The following is a 20,989-nucleotide window of genomic DNA, read 5'->3' on the forward strand; positions in this document are numbered from 1 at the left end:
CGAATTTTGAGAATTTTTGCCACACAACGTTGTTGGCTGATTGCTTTCGGAAATCAACTTGTTGTGCGTTCTGTTTATATATATAAACTCATCAGGCAAAGAACATTAATTCTAAACCGCCCGGTGATATACTGAAATTTAATTAATTAATTTGAAACGATAAAGATGAGGAAATCTGTGAGAATGAGAAAAAGTCGCCCCAACCGAGACTCGAACTCGGACCGCCTGCTTGATATGCAGATGTCCTAACCATTAGACCACTGGGGCTTTCATGGTATTGTTCGAACTCGATTGGATAGCGACTCTTTAACATTCTCGGCGTGGTACGGCGGAACAGCACTAGTCCTCAGTTGTACGCACGCGCACCAGAGATAAAATTGATACGCCCTCATCTTACAGTATTTTTATTCACGAGGCGGGATCTCCGAAGAGATACTTTTATATATATAAACTCATCAGGCAAAGAACATTAATTCTAAACCGCCCGGTGATATACTGAAATTTAATTAATTAATTTGAAACGATAAAGATGAGGAAATCTGTGAGAATGAGAAAAAGTCGCCCCAACCGAGACTCGAACTCGGACCGTTTATATATATATATACACTCCATGTCTAAAGTTAAAGCACTGCCTTTTTAATGACTTAGCTTCATGGTCTAGCATTCATCAATGATTTACGATGGTTAAATTGAATAAGTAGGTGTGTTATAAAACAAACAATGAATATTTTGTATTGTTGAATGGAGAGAACATTCCATTGATGAAAAAGATGGCAATTTCGCTACAAATTATCTCTTGATATTCAGGTGTGTTATCGGAGAACAGTCCAAGTGTCCAAGCCATTGTGAACTGGCTAGTGGATCACCCTGACTTACAGATACCTGAGATTGTTGAGGTGGAAGAAGACGAGGACGATGAGGAGGAGGAAGAAGAAGAATCAATAAGTGATGATCATTATGAAACTGAAAATGATGAAGATGATGACATCAATGAAAAATGCATATTCAATTTGGTAAGGATCACTGATTTGTGATGACTAAACTGTGTCATGTTAGTTCATTGTACGAATACGTAGACAGAGGTCCCAAGTTGTAAAAAAAATCGAAATTTTTTGTAAACAATAGAGGGCGTGTTATAATCATTTAAAATTATATAGAGGGTGCTAATATAAGGAAAAAATAAGTTATACAAAAAATCTCGAGCATACATCATCTCGGAATCCAATACCAAATTGACTAGGCCTACCTACCTTCCTATGTTCAGTAATAAACAATGGAAAATGTCAGACACCTTTCCAGCGTGGTATAGCCTAGCCACCTAATATGGTATCATCATGTCCATGTATCACATTTTTTATAGTGTAGACAGAGCTTAAAGGGGGGTTCCGGGTTTAAAATGAATAGTAAAAAATGTAAAATATATTTGTTTGTCTCTTGAACAGTAAAAGTTTCAATTTATATAAGCGCCCAGTGAAGCAGAACGAAGGCTGTGAAATGAGGCCAGATTACAAGTGCAGCTACGGCAAAATCACACTGTGGTTACAGAATAGGAAATTCGTGAAATGGTCAATCTTCCGACGACTCGTTATCATTAACCATATCAATTACTTTAGTAAAATTATACTTATCTGATGTAATTTTAGTCGGTTTTCCCATTTATAAAGTCAATTTTTTATAAAAATCCATCAAAACAGTGAAAAATTAGATATGTTTGCACTTTACGTTTGCCGATTTTCGCACGGACTTAGGGAAAGCCTTCAAAATCAATGAAGCGTAACGTATACATTCCTGAGAGCGAGGAGAGCGAGACGACGATACACGTGCTCTCTCTCCCCCCATGCCTGGCATCGTCATGTGATAGGCAGATACAATATACTGTACAATACCAAACTGGTCGGGTCGAGTATACCCCGTCTATAATCACAACATGAACGATGTACAGTATTTGAATGAAGGTCGACTCGACCTACCGGAATGGTTTAGATAATATAGCTCGAATGAGAGAGTTGGAATATTTGTAAACATAAGTATTGCTAATTTTAAAAAGTGTAGCCTATAGTAAAAGGCCTGGTAGTATCAATTCGCATAGGGTCTACAACACTAGCTAGCTCAATATTTAACTGGGCCGGATCGGCTAGGTCTCCTTCCTACTACCTGGTCTACTTGTGCTTGATGCAGTATCCGCTTTTTTGGAGAGTAAACTAGGCCTATTCTAGGCCTACTTATTAGACGATCGGGACACCATACGTGCGGAAGGCGATCGGACCTCGTTTTGCCTCAATATTTACAGCCGATTTTGTAGAACGTTTTAGGTTTAGATTGTTTAGGAGTTTGGTTATAGGATGGGTTTGGAATCCACTGAGTTTTGTTATTTATGGGCCAATCGTTTAGTAGTAGGCTAGCTAGGCCCATGATGGCCCCAATGTTTTAACGTAGCCATCGTGGCATGGAATCCCTAGTCAGAAATGGCTCTCACCCATGAATAAAATGATTTAGGCTAGGCGTAGCCTAGTACGTGAAGCCGATATACGATCTGTACTATTCGAGGTATAAAAATAGTATAATTTATTACTCCGTAATCTGTACTAGTAAATTTTGTATTTCATTAAATGTCAAATAAATATATGCTACTACTGTTATTACTGTATTACACTTTAGGCCTAGCTTAGAAAATCTACAAAAAATGTATTTCACAATGATCGGGTGGTCGTCGTTTGACAGGGGAGAGAGCTAGAGATGCAAGTTGACAAACACAACGTACAAGCTTGACATCGCGAGTTTGGAATCCACTGATGACGTGATTTTGTGAATATCTCATGAATATTAATGAGCTTCCCTAAGCTGCTGAAAAACAGACTTTCCATGAATTTACCCTAAAATGTATATGAAATTTAATTTTTTTAATTTCTCGTTATTACTTCTTCATTCTGACATGTCTATATTGTTATAATATTTTTTATTTAATAAATAAACGATATTTAAAAGCAATTTTAAACCCAGAATCCCCCTTTAAGGTTACAAGCAAGGTGATGAGCGTTGGATTCAAACTCACGATCTCACAATTAGTATTCCAACGTCAACAATACTGCGCCACATGCCCTAGCACACCCTTTCATTGCTTACTTTTATTTATTTCAATGGATATGTTTGAAACAATTTATGTATGTCATCTCTATAGGGCTCTACAGAGGAAAAGGCCTATAAGAAACGTAGTGATTTTCTGAGCAATGATGATTATGCACTCTATATACGTGAAAATATTCAAGTTGGTATGACAATACGTTGCTGTCGAACTTATGAAGAAGTCAGAGAAGGAGATATTGGCAAAGTTGTTAAGGTAGAGTAGTTCAGATTCGGATTTATTTGCTCATAAAACAAAATAAATACAAAATAGCATTTTTGAGAAACAACAAGTACAAACGCTTCATTACTCTAAAAAAAAAAGCAGGGATCAATGTCATCCTAAAATTTACATTAAAAACTCTACTTTATTTTGTTATTTGTTACAATTGAGCACCTGGTTAAATATTATACAAATAATGAATATTGATGAGTGCAATGGTACAAATAATTTCATGAGGTGAAAGATAAATATCATATTTTTAAGTTACTATTGCACAAATATAAAAACATTATTGTTTTATATAACATCTAAGTAGATTCTTGCCATTGTTCTGATCTTGTCATGCTCATCGCTGCTTCCGTTTGCATAATCATCATCCAATCAAATTACAGGAATTGATATAGGATATATAATATGTTTAAATATCTATACTGCTGTTTTTCAGTTGGATCGAGATGGACTTCATGATCTAAATGTTCAAGGTGATTGGCAGATCAAAGGAGGTACCTATTGGGTGCGGTATATACACGTTGAGCTCCTCGGGTTACAGGCGAAAGGTGCACCTGGAACTAACATCAAAATAGGTGACAGGGTGCGTGTCAGACGCACAGTTTCATCTCCCAAATATCGATGGGGATCCGTCACACACCAGAGCATTGGTACTGTTACAGGTATTGTGCATTTTTATGCTTTTTACGTTTTTGTGAACTTCAAAGAACATCATTTATTGTCCAATAAAATAATTACTGTGTTCACTGATATACTGTACAAAAAAAAAATTACTCGCCACCTTTCCAAACTTCCACTTCACTCCCCTCCAGTAGTTTAAAACCTGCCCAGTACAAATTCTGGTCATGTGGATATCCCATTTACTCCCAATCTACAACCCTTCCGTGTAACAGTTTTCAAGTATAGTTTAAAAACCTTCCCTCCAGTAGTTTAAAACCTGCCCAGTACAAATTCTGGTCATGTGGATATCCCATTTACTCCCAATCCACAACCCTTCCGTGTAACGGTTTTTAAGTAAAGTTAAAAAACCTTCCCTCCAGTAGTTTGAAACCTGCCCAGTACAAATTCTGGTCATGTGGATATCCCATTTACTCCCAATCCACAACCCTTCCGTGTAACGTTTTTCAAGTATAGTTTAAAAACCTTCCCTCCAGTAGTTTGAAACCTGCCCAGTACAAATTCTGGTCATGTGGATATCCCATTTACTCCCAATCCACAACCCTTCCGTGTAACGGTTTTTAAGTAAAGTTAAAAAACCTTCCCTCCAGTAGTTTGAAACCTGCCCAGTACAAATTCTGGTCATGTGGATATCCCATTTACTCCCAATCCACAACCCTTCCGTGTAACAGTTTTCAAGTATAGTTTAAAAACCTTCCCTCCAGTAGTTTAAAACCTGCCCAGTACAAATTCTGATCATGTGGATATCCCATTTACTCCCAATCCACACCCTTCCGTGTAACGGTTTTCAAGTATAGTTTAAAAACCTTCCCTCCAGTAGTTTGAAACCTGCCCAGTACAAATTCTGATCATGTGGATATCCAATTTACTCCCAATCCACAACCCTTCCCTGTAACGGTTTTCAAGTATAGTTTAAAAACCTTCCCTCCAGTAGTTTGAAACCTGCCCAGTACAAATTCTGGTCATGTGGATATCCCATTTACTCCCAATCCACAACCCTTCCGTGTAACGGTTTTCAAGTATAGTTTAAAAACCTTCCCTCCAGTAGTTTGAAACCTGCCCAGTACAAATTCTGATCATTTGGATATCCCATTTACTCCCAATCCACAACCCTTCCGTGTAACGGTTTTCAAGTATAGTTTAAAAACCTTCCCTCCAGTAGTTTGAAACCTGCCCAACAGTACAAATTCTGATCATTTGGATATCCCATTTACTCCCAATCCACAACCCTTCCGTGTAACGGTTTTCAAGTATAGTTTAAAAACCTTCCCTCCAGTAGTTTGAAACCTGCCCAGTACAAATTCTGATCATTTGGATATCCCATTTACTCCCAATCCACAACCCTTCCGTGTAACAGTTTTCAAGTATAGTTTAAAAACCTTCCCTCCAGTAGTTTAAAACCTGCCCAGTACAAATTCTGATCATGTGGATATCCAATTTACTCCCAATCCACAACCCTTCCGTGTAATGGTTTTCAAGTATAGTTTAAAAACCTTCCCTCCAGTAGTTTGAAACCTGCCCAGTACAAATTCTGGTCATGTGGATATCCCATTTACTCCCAATCCACAACCCTTCCGAGACAATTTTCATCCCATAATTTAACCACTCCAAGCATAATATTTTGTATTTCTTCTCTTTTCAGGGTTTAGTGCAGATGGTAAAGATGTGACTGTAAACTTCCAGCAACAGCCACATTGGACAGGCTTGGTATCAGAAATGGAACTGGTTCCTTGTGTTCACCAAAACGTTACGTAAGTAAAGATACTCTATGAATCTCTTTCACACCAGGTCAAGACAAAATTTTAAGGTTTTTTTCTTGTCCAGATTAAAATTCATTAGAAATCACATTACTACTAACTTCCACATACAATAGAGCACCTCTTACCTGTTAAAGGAACATTTTCCTGTGAAAGAAGAAATATATGTTTAAATATCACTACAGTCAACCCTTTTTCAGGGGACACCCCCTATTAGAGTGTCCTCTGAATAGAGGCTCCTATCCATAAAGTCTAGTCCAAACTAGGAAGCAAAAACACCTTTCTCGTTGAACTTCTTCCTAATATTATTTCCAGTGTAAGGATCCATCATTGTTTGTGTATTTGTATATTTTCTGTTCGTTGTAAAACATATTACTCGAAAATATTTGTTTTTTTTATTTCACCTCATAAGCAGTCATTCAAGTAGCATAGTAGTATTCTGTATTGTTGTTTTCAGATGTGATGGGTGTCAGATGTCGCCTTTAACTGGTTGTCGTTACAAATGCCGTATATGTGCTAATTTTGACTACTGCGAGAAATGCTACAGATCAAAGCGATGTCATCGACACACATTTATGCGTATGGCTGTACCAGGTATGCTGACAAAAATGTAACCAATACCAACAGTGATTCTGCATTGCTAAAGTTGTCAATGCTTCTCTGAAAGGCCTAAAAAAGTCGAACGATTATTTATTCCAGTTTAGGGCATTTGATAACTAATTAAATTATTTATTTTAATTTATTTTATAGGAGCTACACCCGTGAATGTTGGCCGGCCAGGTCGTAGTAAGCGCCGCAGCTCTACAGTTGGAACCCTAATAGAGGAATGGTCCAAGTGTGTGAAGAATATAACGGTATCGTCTAAAGAAGGTCAGATCTCTAGACTAGTAGATGGCAATCAGGCTACTTACTGGCAGAGCTCAGGATCACAAGGAAAAGTAAGCGCTATTTTTTGTACTGGATACCTGTGAAGATTTCAAAGAGTAATATTGATATAGATATAGAGTCATAAGACATAGTCTAAGCTTATTCCACTATAACCTTTATTTTTCCGTAGAGGGTATAAAGCCTTGGATTAAGTTTAAGACCATGGTAAGACCTTCAATTCAATCCATCTTAGTTATGCTGACTCAACAATTATTTGATATGATACAGCACAGTGTTTTTTTCAATTTCAGTAAAATTCCTATTAAGGAATCAACCAAGTGTCCCCTTAATAGGGTTTTTCCCAGGAGTAGTTGACCGTATTGTTAAAACATATATTGTTTTCCACTTTTAGAGGTTATTTACCCAGAATAGTGGTTTCTCAAAGGAGGTTTTTACTGTATGTATTGTGTTATTGCATTTTGTTATACTATATTAAAATATATATTTGCAGCATTGGATCCACCTTGAGCTTCAGCCCGACATCTTAGTGTATCGTCTTCGGATGCAGGTAGACCCAGCGGACAGCAGCTATCAGCCATCCCTGATAATCCTTAGTGGTGGTGACAGTCTCACCACTCTACAGGAGATTAAAACGGTCAAGGTTGGACCAGTGGAGTCTGCAGTGACTCTTCTATCAGATATTAATGAGGTACTACAATTTTGCCAGACCACTATTACAATATGTGCTTAAAGTATGATGGTTTATCTTGGCGGTTGCTGCTGCCACCCAGGCAAGCAAGATCACCAAATTATAATCTTTAACCATATACTGTACATAAGATATGAACTCAACAAACAAGGTTTTTGACTAGTTTAAGCATAGGCGTGCATATGCTTCTAAATTCTAAGGCCACTATTATTAATATTCGTTTCCAAAATTTCTAAGATAGTATACTACAATTACAAATTACAGTAGAATCCCTATTAAATGAACACTTTCCAATGAAACAAAGATCTACACATGTTTTAACACTATGGCTAACCCTATTCAGGGGAAACCCTGTTCAGGGGACTCCTCTATTAAAAGAACACTTTGTTTTGTCACAAAGGTTTCCCCTTTTGTGGTTCTACCGTATTAGACTAAATACTATTAGACTAGATAAATAAAACATCTTTTTATTTGTTAGTACTACCGCTACATTGAGATTGCAATACGACAGTGTAAGAGCAGCGGTATTGACTGCAAAGTTCACGGCCTAACCATCACTGGAAGAATGCGAACCGAAGATGACGACATTGCCGCAAACTTCTCCTTCATCGCCTCAGACGAGGAGGATGTTGATGATGAGGGTAAAGGCAATACACAGAGTGTTTCTAGGCAACGTAACAACACTTCTGGTCCAGAGATTCATACAAAGGTGTTTGTATGGGGATTGAATGATAAGGATCAGCTAGGAGGACCTAAAGGGTCAAAGGTAATTATTATGATCATATAAACTGTACTGTGTAATTCACTATGATTTAGGTGTCAACTGAAGTTTCATGTAGTACTCTGTTCTAAACAATTAAGTGTATTGTTGCTGTTGTTATTTTTGGTGTTACACACCAAGGATAGCCTTCATCTTCATCGTTATGAGTTCCCACAATCATCATGTTGATTACCACTACGTCTGTAGACTTGTTTCAGGTGGGGTCCTTCTGATGGTGAATTGGGCAGTACACCAGGAGACGATCCACTACACTTTTTCAAAGAGTGTACTGCGTTCTTAAACATGCACATTGACCAACGGGTTAATGTCTCATCCGTGATTTTTTTTAAATTTCAGATCAAAACACCAGTTTTAAATGAGTCCCTGTCTGGATTAAGAGTTGTCCAAATTGCAGGAGGATCAAAAAGTCTATTTGTTGGTGAGTTTTTATCATGTAAAAGCCATTGCATTTTTTTAGAAAGCTTTTTTAATAAATCATTTCCATTGTTTATTGTAGTGAATGCCTCATAAAATTAAGATAAATTAAGTTAAAATAACTATATGTTATTATTTGTTTGTTTGTTTTATTTCGAATCCATTTTGTGTACGATAAAGAAAAACAGTAACAAAAACAATAGATTCAGGATGACCCAATTAATCTTTTACAAAAAGGATTGCGTTCCTTTGGAGTCCTTTTATAGTAAAAAACGTGGTTACTGCAGTAACTGCAGTAGAATAATTTTGACAGGATTCCTTGTAATACGAAACATAATTACAGTAGTTTATTGCAGTACTACTATTAAATCGTCTTTCTCTTATAACAGTTACAGCAGAAGGCAAAGTGTATGCGTGTGGTGAAGGTACAAATGGACGTCTTGGACTTGGTAGCTCATGTAATGTATCCACCCCTAAACAGCTTATGTCACTTAGCCAGTACCAGATCAAGAAGATTGCAGTGCATTCAGGTTAGTAAAGGCTGTCAAAATATATATTTATATGTGAAAACATTTTCATCAGGGTTCTTTTTTGTATTGTAAACCAGTAAAATAACAACTGACGAAGTCTAGTTGACAGCTAGACGAAACTGTCTGACTGACTGACATGCAAGTTATTTTACTGGTTTACAATACGTGAACTATATCATCATATATATATATACTGTACATAACATTGTTGAAATTGTATTTTGTATGTGCACAACCCCAGGGAAGAATAACAATGTGTTGATCTGGGCCTCCATGGCTAAATAATGTTAAATTGAATTGAATTCAAGGCTGGCATTTGTCAACTTTTTATCTTGTGGAATGAATTGTCTATTTCACAGAAATTGATTTGATTGTGTTATGATATGCATTTTGTGTGTTCATTCAATAGGTGGACGACATGCTATGGCCCTCACAACTGATGGTAAAGTGTTTTCTTGGGGAGAAGGAGATGATGGCAAACTTGGTCATTTCAGTCGCATGTAAGTGTTTAATAAGTCGCTGCATGGATGGCAGTGTTTACATTTTTTACAGATCTGTTGTATTTCTATTGGGTTCTTCTAGTGCATGGTGTGCATATGATACCTCTGATAATTATACAGGTCATGTTTGTGAACTTACAATTTGTATATTTTTCTTTGATTGGATAGGAATGTTGATAAACCTAAAATTATTGATGCCTTAAAGACGAAGCGAATACGAGATATTGCGTGTGGGAGTTCACACAGTGCCGCCGTCACCAGCAATGGTGATCTGTACACATGGGGCTTAGGTGAATATGGACGTCTTGGTCATGGCGATAACACCACTCAACTTCGGCCTAAGCAGGTCAAAGCATTATCCAGTGAGAGAGTCACGATGGTGGCCTGTGGCAGTAGAGATGCACAGACGCTAGCCCTGACAGATGATGGTAGAGTCTATTCATGGGGAGATGGTGATTTTGGGAAGCTTGGTCGTGGTGGAAGTGAAGGGTGTAACTTTCCTCACAATGTTGAACGTCTTAATGGACAGGGCGTCATTCAAATTGAATGTGGGGCACAGTTCTCCTTAGCACTTACAAAAGCAGGGCATGTATGGACATGGTGAGTTAACAAAGATACTTTTTCTCAAGTTATGCCACTAGAAAAATACCAATGCATATGTCTGAAAATGCTCTTTCAAGTGTAAAGAACACATTTCCCATGTCCTGAAACTAAACTTTTCTTGGCATTCCTTTTAATCGAGACCTGTTCTTTTGTGCAATCCCTGTTTTGCCAATATTGTAATTTTTTAACCTTAGTTGCTAATAATAGAGTATATAAGGCACACACAACCAGAACATTTTGTGCCTGCAACCCCTGTCTCTGTGGTTAGTTGTTATGTCATCATTAAATACTATTATTTGACGGTCACACTGGATTCAATATCCACATACTATCATCTCTATCACTTCAGTATTACATATTTGGTTTTACAGGGGTAAAGGTGATTATTTCAGACTAGGTCATGGAACTGATGCTCATGTGCGCAAGCCCCAGATAGTGGAGAGCCTCAAAGGCAAGAAGATTATTCATGTGGCAGTTGGGGCACTACACTGCTTAGCTGTAACAGATGCAGGCCAGGTAGGTACCAGACAATTTGTATAGAGTATTCATTGATGTATTATTTCCATCAAATTCTATATAGTTTTGTGGTGGAAAAATGCTAATTCAACATTTATTAGTTTCTATCAATGGTAAAGCAATACAATAAAAGGAGTGGTAATTTATAATGATACAATACAAAAAATACCATTAATAGAGGATCTTGCAAGAAGAAATTTCTTGTCACGCAAGACCCATAAACAAGTAATAAACTAGTAAAGCAAGGTTTGCGTTACACCATTTGTTTTATGTTTCCAAAAAAAATAAAGTAAAGTATTTTACATAGTGTTCTGCAAACCCTACTTTGCTAATGTAAATTTCCATTCTAAATAGAAATTCTATTTAATCATAAGATATTCATTTGTCTCTTTTCTAGAGTAATAATGGTCAAGGTATACCACAGTTATACCAAAGATGATTGACAACACTCGAATTGCATAAATATCTACATTGATAATGTGGAATAAGCTTGTGTGAAAGCTAACCAGCTAAATTGTTCCTAAAATCGTAAAAAAAGAAAATATAATTTGTATTTGATAGGTTTTTGCTTGGGGTGACAATGATCACGGGCAGCAAGGTAATGGTACGACCACAGTCAATAAGAAAACTGCTCTCGTCCAAGGTTTGGAAGGTGTTCGTATAACTCGCGTGGCATGTGGTTCATCCCACAGTGTAGCATGGTCAACAACCGATGCTTCTGTTCCTCTCATGCATGAACCAGTCCTCTTCACTACGCCAAGAGACCCGTTAGGAGCGTCAGAATTGGGTAATTATGTTGTGATTAGATTCATATGAAGTACTGTATATATTTAGGCTGAAGTCAAAATGTCCTTAATACAGGTTCACATGATGAAGGAGCTAGGCACCACTAGTTGTAATAATAACCTTTTTTGCTTGTTTTGTGGTTGTCCCTGTTTCATTACTTCTCAGTTTTACAATGTTACAAATTTACTTTATTGTGTCTTGCTTGAAATGAAATAAAATAAATATCAATAACTATACAGTAAATATAACTTACTCTTTCTTGTTCTGTCGTAGGTGTATCAACAGAGCCTGGGCATCCATCAAGTCCAGATGGTCAAGCACCATCGAACTTGGGCAAACACCGTCCATCACTGGCAAAGATTATACTGTCACTAGACAGCAATACAGCCAAACAACAAGCGCTCAGTTATATTCTCACAGCTTTACAAATTACATATGCTAGGTAAAAAAGAACCAGTTTTCCAGTTTAAATTTAGCACAAGAATTTGGCCTATTTTGTTTAATATTATAGTTAGAGCATATCACCTCACATCAACAGGTGGCCTTGATAATGTAGAAAAATTACTGCAGTCCTGATGAGTGTGTATTATTTAAGTCCAGGTGTATTAAAGACCAGGTGCATTAAGTACAAGATTAGTAAAGAACAGGTCTATTATTTAAATCCAGGTGTTTTAAAGACCAGGTGTACATGCTGCCATACTGATTAATATTGAACTTCCTATTGAATTTTAGAAGTGCGGTTGTAGGTTCTATGATGTCTGGTTCTGCAGTAGTTGTAGCAGAAACTCAGTCAATGTGTGGGTCTTTAACTAGTCCGGTTGACAGCCTGATGTCTGCAAGCACAGCTCCACTTGAACTACCAGATCTTCTACTCGCAAGCAGTGACACCACTGATGTTCTAGAGGTAAAAATATTTTCCCTAAACTTAGGTGGTAGTTGTTATATTATAAGTGTGTATTTGGTTTTAGCCTGCATGTTTGTAGATATGATTACATATATGAAAATGCTTCTTCATTTTATTTCAGGAATTGGAGGAAAATTTAGCTCTTAATCCAAATGGAGGTCATAGTTCACACTCAGAGATTAAAAAATCAACAACAAACCTTGTTGCAGAAACTATTACAAGTGCAGAGGAAGTATGCATATTACTGCATTTGTAATAAATAATTAGTGTCTTTAGCTTTAGGACCAACTTGAGGGAAGACTTTACCTTTGGGACACCTTATTTATGGGACACAGCTATTAAGAGAATTTTCCATAAAATAACAAGTGGCAATATTTGTTACACCCTATTAAGGGTACAATTCATTGGGTCCTGCATGCGTCCCCTTCATGGAGATTTTAACTGTATAAAATTCTAGCACATATAAAGCATTTGTAAAGACTTTTCTCCAATCAAAGCAAATTTAGACCAGTTAGCTCTTAAGCTCTGTCTACACTATCAAACTATTTTGTGTGATATGATGTAGTATAATAATGTATATTTATAGGTTACCAGTCCAGGTGAGCAAGATTCTCCTGCTGCTGCTCCTGGCCTAGATGACTTTACCAGCCAGCTTGTGCCACAAGATGCTCGTCTACTGGTTAATGTTCTCAAGTTAGCTGTGGCTAACCGAGCAGGAGGATGGGCTAAACAAGCGGTAGCTGATGTCCTAGCTGCAATGGCTAATGCCTATCCATTGGTAAGATACTTGAAATGTGAAATATTATACTGTTACACGATCATTAAATAGTATGTACTATTGCACGTCGTGTGACCGACCCACAATAGGTGTTATATATTATGTGTTATGTTTATTTAGGTAGCAGAAATGTTGCTGGAACTATGTGTAACTGAATTAGAAGATGTAGCTTGTGATACAGAGACAGGGCGTTTAGCTATTCAGCCAGTAGTACAAGAAAGCCACCACCCTTATGCAGATGATACAACAACAAATGGCCATGTCAAAATACCAGGTAAGTTATTTTCAACACCCATATATGTTGAGACTATGAAACAGTTATGGGTTTAAATTATATTGTTTTTCCAACTATACAAAATGTACTTTTATCTCAGGAGCTGAGGCACTACGTGTGGAATTTGATCGGCAGTGTTCAACAGAAAGAAGGCATGACCCCTTGATCATTATGGATGGAGCTGGACGAACAGTCTCGACTAGATCAGGTACAAATTTCTATCTAGTATTATTAGGAAACTTTTGATTTGCGAGGACCGACGACCAACCAAGGTCAGGTCAATCTATGTGCCGTCGCTCGAGACTTGAACCAGCGCTAATATTCCCGCATGCACGGAATGCTCTAACTAAAGATATAGTTTATATGCCGATCGTCGCAAATCAAAAGATCCATATTAGTAGTATTTTTTTTTATTTGGTGTTAACATGCTTGCCAATGCTATTATCGTAGGTTAACATTTTGGCCATTTAAAAAAAGATGTCATTGTAATTGTGATATTGGATCCAAGAAGGCAATTAAAAAAATGTTGTTTAAAACTTTTTTATTACAATTTCAGTCATTTTGATAGCCTACATGCAAGAACTCAACAGACAACCATAAAAATTCTCTCTTATATTATAGATTGTAATCTTGACCATATTTTACTCTTTTATTTGGAAATTGTATTGGTTTTGTTTAAAGAGTTTTTCCCTAGGCCTGGCACAATGAACCTACAATTGTAGTGTTGAGAAACTGTATTGCCTAAGAGAGTAAATCTCTAGATCTGGCACAATGAACCAATAATTGGATTATTTTCCGGTCATTTTGATTCTCTACATGCAAGAACTCAACAGACAACCATAAAAACTCCCTCTTATAGTATAGATTGTAACCTTGACCTTATTTTACAGGTCGTGAATGGAATGACTGGTCTCCAGAGCTGAGAATCGTTGGTGATGATTTAAAATGGAAGTTTACAACTGATGGCTCTGTGAATGGGTGGGGATGGCGCTTCACAGTGTTCCCGATCATGCCCGCTGCAGCACCTAAGCACTTGTTGTCTGATCGCCGTGTTCTTTCACAACCTTCGATTGAACTGGTTCAATGTCTACTAGACTTCCATCTTGAGGAGAATGCAAGAAATCAAATCATATACCGTTTGGCTGCTGCTCTAGCAGCTTGCGGACAACTTAGTTCACTGGGTATGTGTTATTATTTTTGTGAATTATGTGCAAACTAGTTTTCTTTTATAAAATAGTTAATTGTGTATTTATTTGTAAATATGCATGTGTTCCTTTTTTACATTGTTTGTACTCTGATTAAAAACTGTCCAAAAGACCCTTAGTACCTTTAAAAGATTTAGGAATAAATTAAGAAGTATTTATTTATTATTTTTATTAATAGATTTATTTATATTCAACTCATTTTTTCAGGTGCAAGTCAAAGGATGTGGGCATTACAACGCCTAAGGAAGTTAATTGCATCTGAATTTGGAACGACATTAAATGTTGACACCATCTTAGGTCATCATGTCACAGATGATATTACTGGTGCTTATAATGTTAGTAAATACCTTACATAATATAAACAAAATAATCCTTTAGAATGAAAATGTGTTTATGCTAAAGGTCTGTCTACACGATCAAATTGTATGTGAAAAAAAATGTGATGGACATGATGATGTCACTACCATATATGGGCATATCACTACCACTATCACTATAACTATTTTGATAGTGTAGACAGAGCTTAATGGTGGTGGAATAAGAGTGTCTCCTGAAATGGGGGTGTTTTCTGAATAGAGTTGTTCTTTAAATAGTCGTGCCCCTGAATAGTGGTGTCCTGAAGGAGAAGTTCTACTGTATGTCCAAATTGTAAGATAAAAAAAAACCAAACTATAAACATCTGAGGATACCAAATGTTGTACTGTAAACACACCCTCAAGAAAAATAATTATCTATAAACAACTAACTTACCTATTATTTACTTATAGGCATTTAGTGGAACAGCATTGGCAGCTCTTGTGAAAGGGTTACCCGATGCCCTTCATAGGCAATATGAATATGAGGATCCTATTACTAGAGGGGGAAAACATCTTCTACATAGTCCCTTCTTTAAGGTAAGTATTCTGTGTTTATTGACAATCGAAAACCCTATTAAGGGCCCATAACCCCTTTGGTACTGAACGAAGTGTTCCCTTTAAGAACCTGTCTATACACTTTTTATGTGACACAAAAATGTGATGTGCCCATATAAGAAAACGATGATGTCATATCACTACCATATTTGGGCACATCACACTTTTTTTCTTAAACTAATTTGTGTTGACAAAGCTTATCAGGGGTATTAGCTGTAGTGTTAAAAGCTGTTGCGATCCTTGAGTTAATAGATATGGTGGTGGTACACTGAAAAAAGAATAGAAACAAAACTTTTCATTTTATTTTATTTTGTGGTTTTAAAATCTTTGGTATATAATAGTTTTGAAAATTGTGTTTAGGTCTGCTTTTTCTCATTCATATAATAATCAATACTCGTATAAATACATTTCTTCAGGTACTAGTTGCACTAGCATGTGATTTAAGACTAGACAGACTCCAAACCTGCGCCGAGTCGCATCGTTGGGCGTGGTTCAGGCGTTACTGCATTGCTGCACGTGTGGCCAAATCATTAGCGGACAGGACAATCCTACCGGCAAGCTTCCGTGAGGAAGTACGCAAGAAGATTCAGGAGATTAGCATGGAAGGCAGTGACAGTGTTATGTATGAACATGAGAACCATCATATATTCCAACAAGGACAAGACCAGCAGCTTCTACTGTGGATGAGCAGGTAAAACGTCAGGCTTTGCAAAAAGAGTACATCCATAAGCCTGGCACAATAAATTGTATCTGTCTACACTATCAAACTTGATGTGAAAAAAAATATGTTGTGACACTATAATGTTGTATCGCTACCATATTGAGGCACATCACATTTTCTTGTCAAACTTAGTTTGATAGTGTAGCTTAAGACAGTCCGTCTCTAGGTCTGCCACAATGAAATGATATTAAAATATTTTTTTTAGACGACCTGATGACTGGATACTGTCATGGGGTGGAAGTGGCACAATCTATGGTTGGGGTCATAACCATCGAGGTCAACTTGGTGGTATCGAAGGTGCCAAGGTCAAAGTACCAAGTTCAATAGAATCGTTTACAGCTCTGCGACCTATTCAGATTGTTGGAGGAGAGCAGACTCTGTTTGCAGTGACTGCGGATGGTAAGGTATACGCAACTGGATATGGAGCTGGTGGAAGGCTAGGTATCGGCGGCACAGATTCTGTGTCAACACCAACGCTACTTGAGTCTATTCAACATGTAGTTATTAAGATGGTAGCAGTGAATTCCGGTGGGAAGCATGCTCTTGCGTTGTCAGCTGAGGGTGAAGTCTACTCGTGGGGAGAAGCTGAAGATGGTAAACTTGGTCATGGCAATAGAACGTAAGTTAACCCATTTCATTCCATTAGGATAGGTCCACTCTTGTAATTGCTCTTCTAAGGTTGTTCTTAAGTGTCTCACACTCATTATTAATTTCTGTTTATAGACAATGTGACCGGCCCAGAGTAATTGAGACTCTTCGTGGAAAGGAGGTTGTAATGATATCATGTGGAGGAGCCCACAGTGCATGTATTATATCAAACGGTGAACTGTATACGTGGGGTAAAGGCCGATATGGCAGACTAGGTCATGGAGACAGTGAGGACCAAAATCGACCAAAACTTGTAAGTAGGGTCATAACTCTCTGCACATTGGCACCTCATCTGTAGGGTCAGGTTCAGGTCACAGCAAAGCTAGTCAGTTGTTGAACCTGAACCTGTAACCTTAAAGATAGTCTCACAAAAGTGCAGTAGTACACATGACTCTTTTCATTGCCATAGAGCAGGCCATAGAATTACATTTGAGACAGTATGTGTTTCCTGTACTTTATAGTGCATAGTAGGAGGTTCAATGCCATTGACAAGTTTGTGGAGTATACGCTTTTTACTTTATGATCTTAAATAATAACACCTATAGCTGAAGTCAATATCATGACAAAAAATATATAGTTATAAATATAATTTTGTATAAAAGTATTTTTAATTCATATATTAACTTTTAGGTTGAAGCATTGAAGGCGTACCGGGTCATCGATGTAGCCTGCGGGAGTGGCGATGCTCAGACCCTTTGTCTAACTGATGATGATTGTGTCTGGTCGTGGGGTGATGGGGACTATGGAAAGCTAGGCCGGGGTGGCAGTGATGGGTGTAAGACGCCCCAAAAGGTGGAGGCATTGCTTCGATTAGGGGTTTGCAAAGTGGAGTGTGGCTCACAATTCTCAGTAGCACTTACAAAAGCTGGGGCTGTTCATACATGGTATGTTTTGTTATAAATGAAAAATAATTTTGTAGAAATATAATTTTCTGATAACAAATTATGTAGTATTTAGTTGTAATAGCTACTGCAACTATAACAATTTGGCATTGGTGTTTACTTAGTGCAAGCATACTTTTCTATAATAATAGGGAGCATGTAAACGTTAACTTTTAACAATCTAATCATTGGTACCAACTAACTGTTGCGTTAACGTAGATGTGTATATCAATTTGTATACAAAGTGGACAGAGCTTGCGCACTGCATGTTGGGAAATAGCGTTAAAATTAATATTTGCATGCTCATGAAAATACTTCCTAATAGTAGCTTCTTGACTAACTACATCAAAATCGTAAATTATATTTTAGGGGAAAAGGCGATTACCATCGTTTAGGTCACGGAACAGATGAACATGTGAGGCGACCTCGCAAGGTGGCAGCCTTACAAGGGAAAAAAGTAATCGCAATAGCAACAGGATCATTACATTGTGTTGCATGTACAGACAAAGGTAACATCATGATTGTTATAACTTAAAAAACTTAATCTATTTATTATATTTTAATTATATGTTATGAATTCAGGCTTTAGTATTATAATAGAAATGATATTCCTGGATTTATAAAGTGCCTATAAATGTTGTGAAACTTTGTACAGACATTATTACCCAGACCATTTTTGGACACATATGGAAACATACTTCCATAATGTTGCAGCTAATCAGCGCAGTTGTGTTACCTTACCAGGTACCTATTTGTACACCTGGATGTAGAGAGGCAAATGTAACTAAATTGTCTTCTAACACAAGCAATGCGATGAGTGATGGATTCAAACTCACGATCTCACAATCAGTATTCCATGTTCAACACACTGTGCCACACATCCTTATAGTACTATATGCGAAGCCTACATTTTTATTATTATTTGATATTATATAGGTGAAGTATATACTTGGGGTGATAATGATGAAGGGCAGCTGGGCGACAGTACAACAAATGCTATTCAGAGACCAAGACTTGTTTCAGCATTACAAGGTAACATGTCACCTGACTGATCATTGCCCTTTCAACTCTGCTTGAAAGTTTGAATGTCATGCTGTCCAACAGCTTAACTTTATCTGCTTCACATAGATGTAGAAATGTTTGGGCCACAAATATTCTCCAACACTTGATAAGTTTTACCTAAAAATGCAACTTACCATAGCCTACGAAATACCCAAACCCTATTTTTAATCTTCTTTGAATTCTATAAGTTCGACCAAATCCTTCAAAAAGATATTATCTCTATTTGTGCTTCACATATCTGAACTCTTGGGTAACCTCCAGCACTACAATCTACAGTACTCATCTATAACCTCAATCTACAGTAAACCCCATCCTTTGGGACACCACTATTCAGTGGTTAAGGGGACACTTAAAAATATTTTTTATAACACTACAGTCAACCGTTATTCAGGAAGAACACTTTACTGGGTCTCGAAGGTGTCTGAATATGTGTGAATGTGTGAATAGGTGTTCTTCTGTATTTCCATAACATACATTCTCAACTTATTTTTATATTTATTTTACAGGAAAGAAGATGACAAATGTAGCATGTGGATCAGCACACACCATAGCATGGTCCACAAGTAAACCAGTCAATGCTGGTAAGATGCCGGGCTCAGTACCGATGGAATACAACTTGCTGAAAGACATCGATATTGTAGTCCTACGCAACCGTCTTGTGTTACTCTATCATTTCTCTGAGCTGTTCTGTCCTTCCATATCAATGTTTGACCTGCACAGTAAACTGAAGGCAGCCATGACTGTTGGTGTTGAATCATATGATACAATTGGCATTGATTCCCTCAGAGGACTTTTGGTCTCTTCTGGAAAGGTAGTTATTTATGTATAATTTTGAGAATAGAAGGAATAATGTATTTAAACTGTTTAAACTTGTTTAAACCGGATTTAAGTCTAGTTTAGCTAGTAAACTTTACCGAACTTTGGTTTTCCATTTTTTGGAGAATTTCTTTAACTGCAGTGTTAATTACTAGAGTCATTTTTTTCCTTATTGCAGCATTAGGAAAAATATATGTGTTGACACTATGGCCAACGCCTATACATAGAACACCTCTATTAAAGGGACACTTTATTAAGTCCTGAAGTTGTCCACTTTATACAGGTTCTACTTTATTTATATTATAGATACACTCACATGTGCTACTGTATAATATGTACAGTACATTGTTTTCATTCCCAAAATTACAAAACTATATAAAAGTTATATAGTTTGGAGGTTTTGATGGTGAAATCAATAGGTTGAAATAAAGTCGAGAACGATCGAAGTATAATTATCAAAACATCAAGAAACTCCACAGTTCTTTTCAGAGCTATATATATGTGGTGTACCGCAAACTTTGTATCTATAAAAATTATTTATACAAAGAAAAAACTTATCATTCACAGGAAGCAGCCTTTCGCAAGGTGGTGCAAGCCACTATGGTAAGAGACCGACAGCATGGCCTTGTAATAGAGTTAAACAGAATCCAAGTGAAGCGGTCTAGGAGCAAAGGGGGTCTAGCAGGACCTGATGGCTGCAAGTCAGTGTTTGGTCAGATGTGTAGTAAACTAAGTCAGTTTGGCCCCGAAAGTCTACTGCTTCCACACAGAGTGTGGAAAGTCAAGTTTATAGGTAAGAGTAGTGCCATATTATTAACTTAGAACCTAGCATGCTTAGTAATTGACCCAGATAAGTTGGTTACTACCCATAAAAGTTAAACGATAATTTAATTTGCTCATCTTTAGCATTTGAAGGTTTGCATGGCGAAAGCAAGTCAAGTGAATTTATTGTCATTTGTAAACATATAAAAAACATTTACATTTAAATGAATTTGAACGGTTTCGGCTAACAACAAATAAAATAAAGTTTGCTGTACACCACATATATAGTTAAGAAAAGAACTGTTGAGTTTCTTGACATTTCGATCAATATACTTTGATCGTCCTCAGGAGAGAGAATGTAAAGTATATTGATTGAAACGTCAAGAAACTCAACAGTTCTTTTCAGAACTATATATTTGTGGTGTACCGCAAACTTTATATAAACTCATCTTTATCGTTTCTAAATTAAATTTCAATATATCAACGGGCGATTAGAATTTTTTCTGTCCCTGTTAATTGATATATATATATAAA

General features: G+C 37.0%; 1 protein-coding gene across 1 annotated transcript in view; it reads left to right on the forward strand.

Moving 5' to 3' along the window:
• Positions 1 to 20,989, forward strand: part of LOC144843628 (E3 ubiquitin-protein ligase HERC2-like) — a 55,044-nt gene that overhangs the window by 27,297 nt on the left and 6,758 nt on the right. Inside the window, exons 38-68 of the mRNA XM_078700497.1 lie at positions 808 to 1,013; positions 3,179 to 3,337; positions 3,789 to 4,014; positions 5,673 to 5,781; positions 6,245 to 6,381; positions 6,538 to 6,725; positions 7,166 to 7,363; positions 7,842 to 8,129; positions 8,481 to 8,562; positions 8,948 to 9,088; positions 9,498 to 9,588; positions 9,757 to 10,188; positions 10,563 to 10,707; positions 11,269 to 11,494; positions 11,767 to 11,935; positions 12,226 to 12,397; positions 12,519 to 12,629; positions 12,984 to 13,175; positions 13,296 to 13,449; positions 13,550 to 13,657; positions 14,340 to 14,630; positions 14,862 to 14,989; positions 15,422 to 15,547; positions 15,982 to 16,256; positions 16,492 to 16,905; positions 17,010 to 17,187; positions 17,565 to 17,818; positions 18,185 to 18,324; positions 18,752 to 18,847; positions 19,384 to 19,688; positions 20,261 to 20,486. Coding sequence (XP_078556623.1) covers positions 808 to 1,013; positions 3,179 to 3,337; positions 3,789 to 4,014; positions 5,673 to 5,781; positions 6,245 to 6,381; positions 6,538 to 6,725; positions 7,166 to 7,363; positions 7,842 to 8,129; positions 8,481 to 8,562; positions 8,948 to 9,088; positions 9,498 to 9,588; positions 9,757 to 10,188; positions 10,563 to 10,707; positions 11,269 to 11,494; positions 11,767 to 11,935; positions 12,226 to 12,397; positions 12,519 to 12,629; positions 12,984 to 13,175; positions 13,296 to 13,449; positions 13,550 to 13,657; positions 14,340 to 14,630; positions 14,862 to 14,989; positions 15,422 to 15,547; positions 15,982 to 16,256; positions 16,492 to 16,905; positions 17,010 to 17,187; positions 17,565 to 17,818; positions 18,185 to 18,324; positions 18,752 to 18,847; positions 19,384 to 19,688; positions 20,261 to 20,486 — 5,967 coding nt within the window. The remainder of the gene's footprint in view (positions 1 to 807; positions 1,014 to 3,178; positions 3,338 to 3,788; positions 4,015 to 5,672; positions 5,782 to 6,244; positions 6,382 to 6,537; positions 6,726 to 7,165; positions 7,364 to 7,841; positions 8,130 to 8,480; positions 8,563 to 8,947; positions 9,089 to 9,497; positions 9,589 to 9,756; positions 10,189 to 10,562; positions 10,708 to 11,268; positions 11,495 to 11,766; positions 11,936 to 12,225; positions 12,398 to 12,518; positions 12,630 to 12,983; positions 13,176 to 13,295; positions 13,450 to 13,549; positions 13,658 to 14,339; positions 14,631 to 14,861; positions 14,990 to 15,421; positions 15,548 to 15,981; positions 16,257 to 16,491; positions 16,906 to 17,009; positions 17,188 to 17,564; positions 17,819 to 18,184; positions 18,325 to 18,751; positions 18,848 to 19,383; positions 19,689 to 20,260; positions 20,487 to 20,989) is intronic.

This window comes from Antedon bifida, chromosome 5 (genome assembly GCF_963402885.1).
Source record: "Antedon bifida chromosome 5, ecAntBifi1.1, whole genome shotgun sequence".
Taxonomy (NCBI): Eukaryota; Metazoa; Echinodermata; class Crinoidea; order Comatulida; family Antedonidae; genus Antedon; species Antedon bifida.